The sequence below is a fragment of the Ostrea edulis genome, chromosome 10 (genome assembly GCF_947568905.1).
Source record: "Ostrea edulis chromosome 10, xbOstEdul1.1, whole genome shotgun sequence".
Classification (NCBI taxonomy): Eukaryota; Metazoa; Mollusca; class Bivalvia; order Ostreida; family Ostreidae; genus Ostrea; species Ostrea edulis.
Genome location: NC_079173.1, coordinates 44489566 through 44506620, shown reverse-complemented (window position 1 = coordinate 44506620; position 17055 = coordinate 44489566). Strand labels below are relative to the sequence as shown.

The window sequence follows — 17055 nt, the reverse complement described above, 5'->3', positions numbered from 1 at the left end:
CTGCCAGCCCTGATAAAAAATATTCATTATTATGAATGTACTATGAATAAAGCTTAATATTAATATTTCTAACACAGGCCCCTGGAAATTTTCACCTTTTACAAAGTATTTGAAACAATATCTAAGCATAATGCCATTACCCAATCTGCAAAGGATGCAATTTTTAAGTTTTGCATGCTTAAACATTAAACTATTCATATGTATAAATCCTCTTTTATAAGCCTGCTAACAATGTCATAATCATGTAAACTTTCGCATCATCTCGCGGATCTCGCACTCGCACGTTTGTAATAATGCCGAACGTAATTTGTACTGCGAACGCTGATTGGCTATAACATTCAGACAGACCAATGAACGAATATATTACAATTCCTACATCTTACATGTACCTTATTCACAACGATACCTAATCTAACAACGGATTAGTCTCGTGCAACCAGACGCTCTGCTTTTTCCGCTGCTCATCGGAGATTTACGGAGACAGCCGAGTGTCTGGTTGAACGAGACTAACAACGGATAGCGTCTGTACATTTTTGTGAATGAGGTAAAAAAAACAACTTAAAAATAGAAATTATCGGTTTAAAAATAGGAACTGGCTATTTAAATTAGCCCGACCACCGGACTGTCATCTAAAGTTTTGTTCCCATCCGCCTGAGAAACAGATCGTCTCGGGCGGTCGCGCGGGCTATAATTTCCAACCCTGTATAGAGTATACAAATATACAGTTATAGAGTATACAAATATACAGTTATTATAGAGTATACAAGTATACAAATATACACTTATTAAGGAATATAGAATTATATAGTTGATACAATATAGTTAGAGAAAAATTGTGTGTCGAATTATCAATATATCCCATGGACAATAGAATAAAAGTATAGAGAAGCCTTTATCTCAGGTGAGCATAAAACATTTAAAAAAAATAAAAATACAAGTTCAGTAAATTACCAGTTAAATCAAAAAAACTAAATATTTTCAAAAGATGAAGGAAAACCACACTTGATATTTAGTTTACAAGATTGTACTCACCTTTATTTAATACACAAATTACCTGTTAAACATTGGGTCAGAGTTCATGTTACAGAACCACTTCATGTCATCAAGGTCGTCCACATCCAAGGTCAGAACCTTCCTCCATTTCTGGCACTTAACACTGTCACACTGAATCCATGTGAAGTTTTCAACCTAAAGACATACATGTCATATATCAATGTATCATATCAATGTGTCAAGTCAAAGTGTCATACATAAATGTATCATATCAATGTGTCAAGTCAAAGTGTCATACAAAAATGTATCATATCAATGTGTCAGGTCAAAGTGTCATACATAAATGTATCATATCAATGTGTCAAGTCAAAGTGTCATACATAAATGTATCATATCAATGTGTCAAGTCAAAGTGTCATACATAAATGTATCATATCAATGTGTCAAGTCAAAGTGTCATACATAAATGTATCATATCAATGTGTCAAGTCAAAGTGTCATACATAAATGTATCATATCAATGTGTCAAGTCAAAGTGTCATACATAAATGTATCATATCAATGTGTCAGGTCAAAGTGTCATACAAAAATGTATCATATCAATGTGTCAAGTCAAAGTGTCATATATCAATGTATTACATCAAATTGTCATATATCAATGTATCATATCAATGTGTCCTGCCAAAGTGTGATATCAATGTATCATACCAAAGTGCCATGTCAATGTATCACATCAAAGTGTCCTGTCAAAGCATCATATCAAAATCATATTTAAAGACAAAAATTCCACGTTGATTTTAGTCAACTTTACGATATTAAAGTCATATCAATGTATCGTATAAATGTAGTATATCAAAGTGTTATATCAAAGTGTAATATCAAAGTGTGACATTCACACCTGATGCCGAGTGTTTGGCGATGGAATTCCATCGCCAAATGCTCAGCATCAAGTGTGAATGTCACGGGTCCTTGGAGATGACCTTAAAAACGGATGACCCTTGTCACAGTAGGTGTGGCACGCTAAAGAACCCTTACTGCTCAATGGCCGTAAGCGCCAAGCATAGGCCTAAATTTGAAGTCCTTCACCAGTCTTGGTGACGTCTCCATATGAGTGATTGATTGATTGATTGTACAGTGGAACCCCGTTATTATGTTTTCCATTTTGTCACGATAAAATAACATAACACCGGGGGCAACGTAATAAACGTTCCCAGTGAAATCCGTTAAAAATATCATTTGGAAATTGTATATCGTCCGTTGGTACTCCGTGAAGGGGTGTGTGAATATATCTTCACTGTTTCTTTGTTTAAAAGACTATGATACTTTGTTTTATTTACATCTTATCTTTAATGTCCGTAATTCTTCATGTTCTTATCCCTTTTCTTTATTTCGGTGTAGGATACATAAGGATGTTTTGATAAACGTTGCTTTTTCTGCATTCGTTTGGACCGCCATTTTGTTCAACTTTAAAACAATGCGTTCATGTAAATTTCTCTCAATAACTCGTTCCGGTTCGTATTCATCATTCGAATTAAAAAATAACAAAACATCGTTTTTATTAAGTTCTCTAGTTACACAATACACAACACAATAAAAAAAATCCCACCCAAAAAACAACAAAACTATACACACAAAACGCACATGATACACAACACTTGCACACTTCTCACCAACGATAAACATGCACGGAGAACAATTTAAGCGCAATCCACATAAAAAAAAATATATAATGATGCACGAAGATTTCATTTATAACGCTAAATGATGGCACTAAAATCATGTGCGCATCAAGGGATTTTAAAGTATTCACTGAGGTAAATGCCGTGCACAAATCGGCCAATAGATTGGTGTATGTATGGACGAGATTTACGAACACCCAAGCTGCATGTCCAAACAACAAACAATTTTTTTAATTGAACACCTTTAGTCACCTATGTCCAAGCAGTTACCCAAGCGGTTGAAACATTGCTACGATAAATTTTGTCTTTCTTGTTTGGTACCAAAGCTGTCCGTGAATAGAGTTTTAATAGCGAAGGTAATCACACTATGCTGAACACGCAGGTGGTTGAGAAATTATTTCTTTGATTATCAAAATATGAAAAATGAAGTAAATTTCATAGAGTACAATTTCTAAATAAACATTATTTAATTGTTTATCACTGGCTTCGATACGGGGTATTCACCTGTATTGATGTCGCTAGATCTATCGAAGCGTGATCAGTCAAGCGTCTCTAATCCCCAAACAGACCAGGAAATTTACGTGGTGACTGCCTCAGGCAGTCAAGGTGTGAATGGCTTATTATTTTGAGAATCTCTATTGAATAATTAGGGGTTTATTATGTTTTTGTCGGAATATTTACAACGTAATACCGAGTCCCGGCATTTTAGGACAACGTAATAACGAGGTCTATTTTATATAGGTTTGTTAAGAAATGGTTTTGTGCTTTGAAATTCCAACGTAATATGCGGACTAACGTAATAAAGGGGGAACGTAATAACGGGGTTCCACTGTATTTTGTTTAACGTCTCGAGACGCTCGAGGATTTTTTACTCATATGGAGACGTCACCAAGACCGGTGAAGGGTTTCAAATTTAGGCCTATGTTTGGCACTTATGGCCATGGTTCTTTAGCGTGCCACACCTACTGTGACACGGGTCATCCGTTTTTAAGGTCATCCGGAGATGGAACTGTCACTACCTGTTTTAACGACTTAGGTCTGTCGCGGCCGGGATTCGAACCCCGGCCTTCCACATGCGGGGCGAACGCTCAAACCTCTCGGCCACTGCGGCTGTTCCCATATGAGTGAAAAATTCTCGAGTGATATGAGTGAAAAATTCTCGAGTGAGATGTTACGCAAGATAAAATCAATCAATCAAAGTGTGTACATCAAAGTGTTATATCTAAGTGTTATATCAAAATGGTATAATTCATTGCTTCTTCACCAAATGCAGGGCATTTAGAAGTGAGAATTACAGGTCCTCCGGATATGACCTTAAAGGGACTGGTTCACGTTTTTTGAAAGAAATGTTTATCATTTTTTATGTTAAAAAATAAAAATATAACTCGTTTAATGTTGACAACCAAAATTTGGACCGTCTGAATGCAAGGATAAGAGCAGTATCTTAGCTTTGATTCTGTGTTATGTAAACAAAAACTCAAGTCTTTTTCTGTAAACAAACAAACCAGTGAAACGTTAATTTTTGTAATTTAAAGCATCTTCATTTTGTACAATCACAAATTTTAACTTTTAAATGATACGTTTTACTTAAAGTATACTTGAAATGTGATAATTATCTAATAAACTGGGATCAATAACCATTTATTTTGAAAACTTCGTAAACAATAACACACTTCAATCTTTGTTTTCAAAACAAATAATAAACTCTCTATAATGAGCTTATTATTTGTTTTGAAAACAAAGATTGAAGTGTGTTATTGTTTACGAAGTTTTCAAAATAAATGGTTATTGATCCCAGTTTATTAGATAATTATCACATTTCAAGTATACTTTAAGTAAAACGTATCATTTAAAAGTCTTGATGAATAACCTTAATTTTTTTGTGAAACCTTCTATTAACATATTAGACTATAGATTTTGATCATTTGAAGTGGAAAACAAAATTTGAGGGGAAATCGTGAATCAGTCCCTTTAAAAACAGAGGTCCCATGTCAGTGCAGGCACTGGCGCATTAAAAATCCCTCACTGCTACGGCCCCGAGTGCTCAAAGCATAGGTCTATATATCTGTGGTACTTCACCTACAGCTGGTGACGTCTCAATATGAGTGAAAAATTCTCGACGGGACGTTAAACAATCAATCAGTTGCAAGTGTTGTATCAAAGTGTCACATCAAAGTGTCACATCAAAGTGTTATAATCTTTAATGAGTCAGTCATATGTTGTTATCTGTGTCATAACGAAGTATCATATCTCAACGAGAAATAAGTTACCACACATACATAACGAAGTATCATATCTCACTGAGAAATAAGTTACCACACATATATAACGAAGCATCATTATAATCTCACTGAGAAATAAGTTACCACACATTTACATAACAAAGCATCATTATATCTCACTGAGTAATAAGTTACCACACATTTACATAACAAAGCATCATATCTCAACGAGAAATAAGTTACCACACATACATAACAAAGTATCATTATAATCTCACCAAGAAATAAGTTACCACACATATATAACAAAGCATCATATCTCAACGAGAAATAAGTTACCACACATATATAACTAAGCATCATATCTCAACGAGAAATAAGTTACCACACATATATAACAAAGCATCATATCTCAACGAGAAATAAGTTACCACACATATATAACAAAGCATCATTATATCTCACTGAGTAATAAGTTACCACACATATATAACAAAGCATCATTATATCTCACTGAGTAATAAGTTACCACACATACATAACAAAGCATCATTATAATCTCACTGAGAAATAAGTTACCACACATACATAACAAAGCATCATTATAATCTCACTGAGAAATAAGTTACCACACATATATAACAAAGCATCATATCTCAACGAAAAATAAGTTACCACACATATATAACAAAGCATCATATCTCAACGAGAAATAAGTTACCAAACACATATAACAAAGCATCATTATAATTTCAACGAGAAATAAGTTACCACACATATATAACGAAGCATCATTATATCTCACTGAGTAATAAGTTACCACACATATATAACAAAGCATCATTATAATCTCAACGAGTAATAAGTTACCACACATATATAACAAAGCATCATTATAATCTCACTGAGTAATAAGTTACCACACATATATAACAAAGCATCATTATAATCTCAACGAGAAATAAGTTACCACACATACATAACAAAGTATCATATCTCAGAACGAGAAATAAGTTACCACACATATATAACAAAGCATCATTATAATCTCACCAAGAAATAAGTTACCACACATATATAACAAAGATCATTATAATCTCACCAAGAAATAAGTTACCACACATATATAACAAAGATCATTATAATCTCACTGAGAAATAAGTTACCACACATATATAACAAAGCATCATTATAATCTCACCGAGAAATAAGTTACCACACAGACATTCTGTACATAACGAAGTATCATATCTCAAGAAGAAATAAGTTACCACATTTACATAGCTTATAATGTAAATTTTGATCAGAACAAGCTCCCTTAAGCCATAATTGCTCCGAGTTAAGCTAAAGACTCATCAGTGAGCCACGAGTCAAATGTTTATATCACACACAATGAATACATTAGGGCACATATATAATAAACATATTCGTATAAAATTGGAATTAATTGTTATAAACCTGGTGCTTTTGTTCAGACAAGTGTTGGGCATCTGGTGGCTCCAGACTGGGTGATTTTGGCTGTGAGCTGCTCATACCAAATATCTGAAAAAATAATATATATATATATAATTATACATTGCTTGCATTATAATGTTGCTATGACAGATAAACACGACTGAAGAAGACCGGTAACATGGTCGAAATATTTCTAGAAAGTGTCTAGAGCTTTTAAGTGTGTGTGTGTGTATACACCGGTAGATATATATAAATATAAAAGCACGAAAACCCAACAACACCCTACTTTCTTAAAGTGTTGGATCTGAGAAGATACAAGGCCAGTAAAGAAATTTATAAAAGCACTGAAAAGGCCACGACACTGTTGGTTATTTAAGTTTTAACCCCCTCCCCATGATTCATAACACACACATCTCCCTCTTCATGATTCATAACATACACACAACCCTCTTCATGATTCATAACACACACATAACACACACATCTCCCTCTTCATGATTCATAACACACACATCCCCCTCTCCATGATTCAAAACACACACAAAACACACACATAACACACACATCCCCCTCTCCATGATTCAAAACACACACAAAACACACACATAACACACACATTGCACACACATCCCCCTCTCCATGATTCCTAACACACACTAGTATAGTCTCACTCTGAAACAGTGGTATTCTATTCAGCAGTTTTTGTCTGCATGTTGAAGTTATTGATTATAACCCTTGTAAATTAACCAGGCTTGAGAATATACTATCTAGCACAAAAAGTAATAAAACACACACATCAATTGTCATAAACTTCAGGATAAGCAACTTCCCAAGCTCTCCTCTTTTCTTTCTTTTCATGTGAATCAACACATTTTGCTGACATTTTACACAAATGATAAATCAATGCTAGAAGTGCCTAAAAACAAGGAAATGCCTCCCACGACCTAACTCTAGCAGTGCCTCCCACGACCGCCTAACTCTAGCAGAGCCTCCTACGACCTCCCAACTCGAGCAGAACCTCCCACGACCTCCTAACTCTAGTCATGCCTCCCACCTCTAGCCGTGCCTTCCACGACCTCCTAACTCTAGCAGAGCCTCCCACAACCTCCCAACTCTAGCAAAGCCTCCCACGACCTCCTAACTCTAGCAGTGCCTCCCACGACCTCCTAACTCTAGCAGAGCCTCCCACCTCCTAACCCTAGCAGAGCCTCCCACGACCTCTTAACTCTAGCCGTGCCTCCCATGACCTCCTAACTCTAGCCGTGCCTCCCACGACCTCCTAACTCTAGCAGAGCCTCCCACGACCTCCTAACTATAGCAGTGCCTCCCACGACCTCCCAACTCTAGCAGTTTGCACCTTCAGCACTAAAATATTTCTCCTCCTATTTTTCTTTTTCTAATTTCACCTGCTACTTCTAAATTTATTGAAAACCCTGGGTGCCTCAGGTATTTTCAAAAATGAAATTTGTTTCTTAAGGTAAAATTCTCCATATTCACATTAATTATCATCTGATAAAAGAACAATTGTATTCATTTACATTTATTTTCAAGAGTTAAAACTAATAAATTATCAAATAAAATACATATAAATCATTACATGTTTTAATTAAGTTGTGAGATCTATATAAACTAATTAACATAAAAAGAATCATATATCTATATCTTTGTCAGAAGACTGCAATTGTGCTTAAGGAGGTACTCCAAATCGTCATAATGGCCGACTTCCTTTTAAAACATGAATGAAATATAAATATCAGCAATATTTGCCTGTTCCTTAAAAAAATTATTGCCTAACTGCATGAAGAGCTCAGCAGGTTCAACACACATTGACTGTTGAACTGTGGATTTGAGTCCAGCAGATTTTAATTTTTTTTCCAGATCACTTTCTACTAAAACTGCATTTTTGACTAAATAAAATAAATTTGAACATTTTCAATTTAAAAATATCGTTGTACATATATCCTCCGTTTTTCATTCATATCAAATTTCTCTGGTGTAGCATTCCTCCTTAAACAACATAATAAAAAATTCATGAAAAATGGTTTAGCATTCATAACAATTTCATGAAACTGTTTTTTTACAAAAATATACAAAAATGTCTGTGAAAATAAGGAAATCTATCACATAACAGACTTGATGAAGAAATCAATGAAAACAGAGTTATTGTCCTTGGATTCGATATTTAGAAACTTAATTTATCATTCAACATTCATTATATTCATAGAAATAACTAATAAAACTTGACATCAGAAAACTACTTTTAGTGTAAAGAAATATAAGGAAGAATTATCATGATTATTATCTTGCAATTATATAATTACCAAAATAATATGTGCTTCCTTTGAGGTTAATTAGTGTTTGGAATAATTAAATACTGGTGTTATCATTGAAATATATATTATAAAGCAAATTTCATTGAATCAAATCTTTGGTGCCAATATGACAGCTAATGTTTTACAAATCTTCAATTCCAACAAAAACTGATGTTCCTTAATCATAAATCTAAATACAGGACTGAATTTGCAAAATCTGATGATGTCTCACTTGAGAATGGACATTTTAAAGGACAGCCAGGCATTCATATTTAATGAACTATGTATATCACAATGGCTGCAGGGATTTATCCGTTCCTTTTACTACTGGTGAATGGGAACATTTTCCCTTTCTATAAAAAATGAGTAGTTCCCATCCACATGTGAAATATATTCCAATTATTGTTTGAAACTTCTAAACTGGAGAAATATAAGGTAAAAAAAATAAATAAAGCTGGCATGGTGATGCGATCGATAACGGTTTGTTGCAATCCGTTTCGGCTCCAGCAGTAATGTAACAGGAAGGGAGAAAATGCAATGGATCAGACTTGGATTCGAACCCGGGTCCCCTGAATCTCCTGTCAAGTGCTCTACCAACTGAACTATTTAGCCACCGGTGATCGAACCCGACTGACCGCTACATTCCTCCCTCCCTAAATGTCTTCACATTTGAAGACAACAACCTAGATTCTTTTTGTCCCAGCAGGATTCAGAGATTTTTTAAGGGCCTGTAGAGGGCCGAAATTCGACCCCATAGGCCATTCCCAATGTTGAAAAGCAGGTGTTTTCCCCAAAATGATTTCTAAAAATTCCCAAATGATGGATGCTTTGATGAGAATATGCCATGAGGGGCCATCCAACATCAGTGCCACTCTGTTGCAAAAAAATTGTGACAGTTCTTTTTTGCCAAAACCGGAAATTAAGGCTTGTTTAAGCCAGCCACATTGATAATAAAATATTAAATGGTTAACTTTTTGCTTGTTTTTCTTATTTATTTGTATGAAACAAATTTTCCAATTTTAATCAAATATTGCTGTTTTTCCCAAACTTGAGGGCCCTGGCCCCTGCATTCGAGGGATAAAAAAATCCCTGGGACTTCAAGTCTCACCTGCAAATCCTGAGTGGTCTGTAGCACCAAATGTAACAGTAAGGAAGAAAATGCAAGAGACCAGACCAGGATTTGAACCCGGTGACCAGATAGCTCAGTTGGGAGAGCACTTGACTGGCGATTCTGGGGACCCCGAGTAGTGTTGTTACGATAGTCGACGACTATCGAAAAATCATAGCTGAAGGCCGCATACAGCAACAATCGATTATAAATTTCTAACATCGATTGTCAATGACTTATGATTCTGGAAATAACTTCATTAACAGAACCCGTAGAAGTTTTAGTATTTCTAATGGACTTAACTCTAATTTGTATAATAATGGCTGGGGAAGCCGACTCATATTTGTTTTCAACTTCCAGTAATTTTTTAAGGCCCATTTTCATGATTTTGGGTCCGAATTTCGGCCCTTTCCCCTCCTAAAAATTGCCAATTTTTTTCCCAATTTTGCTTGCATTTTTTCCAATAATAGAATTATGAAAGGAAAATGTATTTGAAAAAAAATAAACATTCGATGTGAATTACAGTAAAATATCTCGAAGTCAGAGGGACCTCGAAAAAATTTCAAGAAATCCGGGGGTTCGAGATATCCAAAATCGATCTTTGATAATTTTTTGAAGGAGGATATTTGATGCATAGTATGATATTTGCATTATAAACAAAAACCCCGTTTCCGTTTCTTATAGTTTTGTTTAAATATATATAAACATCCAATTGAATTCACAATGTGTTTCAAAATTAAGATGATCGTGCCTGTATGCTTACTTTAAGTTTACTGATGTCCAGGCTTGACTGGGATGTAGTTATTGCGTTGTAATGAAAGAACCTATCACGTAAGAAACAAAAAAGACGGATTCAAAAAGAAAAACCAAACTTTTAAATGTTTATTAAATTTTTTTTCATGTTTTCTCTGTACTAGTTTTAATGATGAAGCGTGTATTATTAAATGCATTATTGTTATTGAGAGCATTACCTTCAAGCGTACTTCGACGATTTTGTGCGTTTATCTAACCCACATGTTAATGATAGAGCGTGTGTCATTCAAACCACCATCCCTGGAATCGGGTGTGTTAGTTCATAATTGGCGGTGAACTTTATCCATAATGTTGAAAGGCTTCACTAATCACCCAAGCTGTTGAGCCATTTATTGTGACCTGGGTCTACTCGGAAAAGGCGAGCGTCGATTAGCGGTCATTAACTATAATTAATGTATAGCCGCAGGTATGAATGTGTGACTTAACGACGCCAGGTATGGTAAGCAGAGCAGAAAATTGACTACACTTCGAGATAAACCAGGTGAATTTAGGGTATGGGACCTTGAAAATACTTCGACATAAGCGGAGTATTCAAGATTACCGTGTTCGAAATATCAGAAGTTTTTAAAATCATTTATATAGGGAAAACGACCGGGACCGGCGGTCGAATTCGACTCAAGCGGGGTATTCGAGATAAACCATATTCGAGATACGGATATTTTACTGTATATATATAAGAGTTATGGGAATGATGATTTGGATAGAAGAGATGAAAATTTTACAAGATTAAAGAAAATTAGATGTGTAAATTAAAGATAATATATTGTTTGATATGATTTTAAAGCTTATTTACGATAAAATTGATTTTTCCCAATTCGACTGAAATGTCTACAATTTTTTCCAATTCGAAAGCCTTGTTGAAAATGTAGAAAAATCACTGACTTCCCGCATAGCCTTGGTATATGAGTCTAATCAGTCTATGGACCTTTTTCGATTCAGGAAGGGCCACCTAGCAATTACATGTATAGTATTAAATATAATATCTACATATGTAAGGGAAGTTATAGACTGGTCGGCTGTCTAATCTTCCTGTGCCATATCACCCCCTAGAACTGACAGGTGAAAATATCTGCCAGGGGATTAAGATCCTGGGTAATGATGTCTTCAAGGACAAAGATAATTTAAGGAGGGAGGAATGTAGCAGTCAGCCAGGTTCGATCACCAGTGGCCAGATAGCTCAGTTGGTAGTGCACCTGACTAGACATTCAGGGGACCCGGGTTCAAATCCCTGTCTGGTCCGTTGCATTTTCTCCTTGTTATGTTAAAAATGAGAATAAACAACACCCCTACCTAATGCCCCTCTCTTTCTAATCTAACACTTTAACTGAATCTACTGCTATCACTGGAATTTAATGAAAATGAAGCATAATAAAAACTAATCATTTCTTGCTTAACTTAATTTCATGCAGTGCCTGTAGCAAAAGGCAATGCAGAGTGCAGACACGAGAAAACAAATTAATAGTAATACATAAAACATGTTGGAATGTTTACATTGATACTTTAAAATACCGGAGTTATGCTTATCGTACTAACTTTACCTTAAATCATGAAGATCTCTAAAAATCACCCTTTTTAGCAGACGCCTTTCGTTTTCTCATTAGTCTCGAATAAAAACTGTACATCTAATCTGTTTCTTTTGCCAGCAAGTATATTTCAAATGTGAAAAATCAAGATAAAAGAGAACAAGTTCATTCTTGAGAACGTTTTCAAAATTAAAAATAAATACAATTCGAATTTTAATCAGAAAAAACTTTCCTCTTGGAGACTATAAGAACGTAAACATATGCAAGGGTTAGATATGCGTTTGAAAGGGAGAAGTGAGAGTGTAACTATGTCAAGCGCATGAGAGATTAAACAAACACTCGCCATTATCGCCAGAATTTACAGCAGGTGTTGTTTTGATATCGTTTACATTGTTTTTACCTGTGTCCAGGAAAACTGTGTCACGCACATGTAAGTTTAAAAAAACATTTGTGACAACTGTCTATGTAGATTTAGAGGGAGTAAATGTGGAGTGGGTGTGAATTCACCAAGAGAAATGAATGAAGTGAGGCTGAGTTAAATACAGCTGCAATCATCCATTTCGTGTTTACAGAAATTGGTCGGAAAATGGTGCATGAATTTAACGCATGGTATCAATGTCATTTAATTCCTGGAAGATATCGTTTATGGATTTGATTAAATACATAAACTGACTGCCAGTTATTAAAATCTGTGTCCATGACCTCACAACATGCACATGAAATTTGTAATCCACGAGTTTGAGTTTACAGTAGTAGAGAATAGATGTTATTATTGATAATGTAATATGTTTTACGGCGTGACCGTGTTTGAGGGCGAAGCAAACAAATTTTGGCATTGGTATCTATATCCAAAACAGAACAAAAACAACCCGAAGTTAGCACGAGGACGGAGCTGTATCAAAACATCCTAATTTTGGATATTTGATCCGCCTATATATTGAACGCGGGAAATATAACGCAATCGATGTAAACAGTACATTGTGACGTCATATTCAGCGTCGTTATTTAGCAAATTTACAAACACAGCGTTTGAACCACAACAACAAATATGGTGTTAATGGTGGAGTGATTATATATGATTAAGAAAATAAGATTTACATGCTTTTACGAATTTTATGTAACATCTCAGAACGACGTGAACTAGGGTAGATGAGATTCAAAATGGAGAAATACATGTCCACGCGATAGTATTCGAATCGACGCCATTAGTACCAAAAGTTTCAAGTTCCATAGGTATGGTTTAGTTTTTCATTGGTTTCCTATATTTTCCTTTTAAACATATATATACGTGTTACCTATAGGGAGAGCTAGCTTCGCCCTCTATAAATGTTGATCTTGTGTAGCATGTGATTAATTACAAATTACATGCAGTGCTTCTGTTGAGACGAGCACAGCCGTGTATAGATTTCTCCATAACAGGCATGTAGTATACTTAGACACGTAAGCTCGGAGAATTCTGAAGTTATCAGAACAGCTGTCAAAGCATTTCAACGTATATTGCAACACAACTTTAGACATTTAATCTGCCTAGTACTCATTTGACATGAGAAATATAATGCAGTTGATATAAACAGTGCTTTGTAATGCCATACAAGCTGTAACTGGTGGTAAATAGATTGAAAAATGAAAGAATGAATATTTGTGATTGACTATAAATACATTCATAGAATCAGAGTGAATCTGGAGCAACAGACTCCTCAAATCAGCAGAAAATGTCGATTCAAATTTAGGCCTATGCTCGGCGCTTACGGTCATTGAGCAGTGAGGGTTCTTTAGCATGCCACACCTATACTGTGACATGGGTCATCTGTTTTTAAGGTCATCTCCGAAGACCCGTGACATTTACATCTGATGCTGAGCGTTTGACGATGGAACTGTCACTACCTGTTTTAATGACTTAGGTGTGTTGCGGCCGGGATTCGAACCCCGGGCCTTCCGCATGCGGGGGCGTGCTCTAACCTATTGTCCACCGCGGTGGTTTACTTTTGGTAGTTGTAGTTTGGTTTCAGATGCCAGATAGGTTAGTTGGTAGAACACCTGACTAGAAATTCAGGGAGGCGGGTTTGAATCCCGGTTTGGTCTGACTTATTTGTTATAAAAAAAAAGTTAAAACATAAAATTCATACTGAATATTGCTTAAAATGGACACAAATTATTATTGAAAATAGGTTAAAACATAAAAATCACAATAAATTTATATAATTGCTTAAAATGGACACAAATTATTATCAAAAAGGTTAAAACTTAAGAATCGCTGAAAATGTTGCTGAAAATGGACACAAAAATCTGTCTAATTTATAAAAAGTTTAAAATATGAAATCAATGTAAATATTGCTTGAAATGGATAAAAAAAATCTTTCTAATTTATAAAGTGTTTATATAAACATGATAAAATAGGAAATCAATGAAAATATTGCCTAAAATGAACACAAAAATCCTTCTAATTTATAATATGAAATCAATGTAAATATTGCTTAAAATGGACACAAAAAGCTGTCTAATTCATAAAATGTTTGAAATATAAAATCAATGAAAATATTGGTTAAAATGGACACAAAGATCTTTCTAATTTATAAAATGTTTAAAATGTGAAATCAATAGAAATATTGCTTAAAATGGACGCAGATGAAATTACATATATCTGTGTTGGTGATGTTTCAGTATTCAATACATTTGTGGGGAAAAAAAGCAATGGTATTTATTATTTAATGGAAATTTAAAGCATTTGAAAGATCAATAAGCCTATAATAACAGGATGTTGATTTTCACATTATATTACTCAATTCAATAACCACACACTTTTGAAGAAATATTAGCCCATAGGTTTGTGGAGTTAAGCTAATCAGATAAATGTGAAAATAGAAAAGCAGGAATCAATGGGGGACCATCGGAGCTGAGTTTGTTCGCCCTGCACTGTTCGACCTATCCCTGTCTCTTCATAACGTCCCAAAAAATCCGATCTGGTGGTGATGATCTGAGTGATATCTGTCGATGTGGTTATGTGATATCGGTGTAAGAATTGTTCTTTTTCGCTTGACGGGGCCCAGATAAGGTAATTTAAATGCACTTTGTTGACACATTGGTATGAGCGGTTCTAGTTTGATATTGACTCTGACACCCTTTGTTTACGCCTAATTAACTCCGATAAATGACCAACATTGTTAGATTAGTTCTGTCTGCATGCCGTAAGTAATTTTAGATTTTATTTCAATTGGTAAAGAAAGAGATTTCTTAACTAATTTTGTAAACTTGATTGATGATTTGCAGATTTTAAAATTGGAAGTTAAAAAATAACATTTAATTTGTTTTGACTTTTGGATGTATATTAAGATTTTGATTTAGTCAGAGCTCTTCTGTATAGGAGGTAGATACAGTGTCTTGGGATCGGACTAACTCCTCTCCATTCATATCGAATGTGAACTTCTCTAGCCATTTTAGTCAGGTTTTAAATGAATGATTTTTAACCTCCGGCTCGATAATTTTTTTAAAACATGTGCTACTTAGTTCTGATTGGTTGTTGTGAGTTTGCTGGCTTTTCTTGAAGTTATAATGGTCGGAGGAAATATAATATGCACCATTTTCCTGTTTTGTGAGTATAGGGATATCCTCATTTTGAAATGTTAGTATATTTTTATTTTGGAAATAACAGACTCTGAGAAGTAAGTTCTCGAATTTGAAGAAATATTTGTGTGCAGGAATTTGTTTTAGCCCCGGCCAGTTTATCCTAGTGAGTCGTAGTGTATGTGTGCATATTTGGTGATATTTCCCAGGATTCTCAGATAATTCTCAAGATTTCGTGTTATTTCCTTAAATTATTGCCATTTCCTAAGATAAATTGCTATTTCCTAGGGTTTCCTGTCCTTTCTTTTTTTAGATTCATGCTTGATTTCCTAAAATTTCCTAGTATATTTTGTAGGATTGATTGATATTTTTAAGACTTATGATTCCCCTAAATGACTTGATTATATTTGGGAAAGGGGGTGTGTCTCTTAATGATCAGAGAAACTGAAGATCCCAGATCAGTGAAGATGATGGTTGGGGTAGGGGTGTGTTATTGGCTGTAGATATATATTGAATTTCCCTATTGTAACCCCACCTCGTGGGACTTCTGGTGAAATATCGAGCCCGAAAGGTACAATTAAAATAATGAATAAATCTTCTTCAAAAAAATTGTGACACATGGGCGGGCCAAATACAACTTGCCTTTTAAACAAAATCTATTGAATGATTTTCTGTTTTTAAAGTATATTATTGTCTTGCAGTTCATGTGTCAAATATTTTAAGACACGGGGTAATTATAAAAGATATAGACATGTAATATAAGTACATTGAATGGAGACATTGCGATATAAAGCTTATACTTATAGAGATGAGACCAAATGATCTAATTGTCAGATATCTCAATCTCCAGCTATATGACCCTTACCCTCCCCCCTCCCCTCCCCGATCTTTTGGAAATGACTGTGTACCTCACTTTGGCAGTAGATGTACGATATTATACGTAAACAAAATTATCAACATCGATTAGATGTATCTCACTGTGTCAGTACGATATTGTACATAAACAAAATTATCAACGATTAGATGTATTTCACTGTGCCAGTACAATATTGTAGATAAACAAAATTATCAACGATTAGATGTATTTCACTGTGTCAGTACGATATTGTACATAAACAAAATTATCAACGATTAGATGTATTTCAGTGTGTCAGTACGATATTGTACATAAACAAAATTATCAACGATTAGATGTATTTCACTGTGCCAGTACGATATTGTAAGTAAACAAAATTATCAACGATTAGATGTATTTCACTGTGCCAGTACGATATTGTACATAAACAAAATTATCAACGATTAGATGTATTTCACTGTGTCAGTACGATATTGTACACAAACAAAATTATCAACGATTAGATGTATTTCACTGTGTCAGTACGATATTGT

At 34.7% G+C, this 17055-nt stretch overlaps 2 protein-coding genes across 2 annotated transcripts in view; one reads left to right on the top strand and one right to left on the bottom strand.

Moving 5' to 3' along the window:
- LOC125666199 (uncharacterized) overlaps positions 1 to 12413 on the bottom strand; it is a 58683-nt gene extending 46270 nt beyond the window's left edge. The window contains exons 1-3 of the mRNA XM_056151463.1: positions 12121 to 12413; positions 6353 to 6436; positions 1055 to 1188 (exon numbers count right to left, since the gene is read on the bottom strand). Coding sequence (XP_056007438.1) covers positions 1055 to 1188; positions 6353 to 6427 — 209 coding nt within the window. The 5' untranslated portion in view covers positions 6428 to 6436; positions 12121 to 12413. The remainder of the gene's footprint in view (positions 1 to 1054; positions 1189 to 6352; positions 6437 to 12120) is intronic.
- Positions 12400 to 17055, top strand: part of LOC125666198 (transmembrane protein 98-like) — a 31725-nt gene continuing 27069 nt past the window's right edge. The window contains exon 1 of the mRNA XM_048899314.2: positions 12400 to 12535. The gene's annotated coding sequence lies outside the window, so the exon portion shown is untranslated. The remainder of the gene's footprint in view (positions 12536 to 17055) is intronic.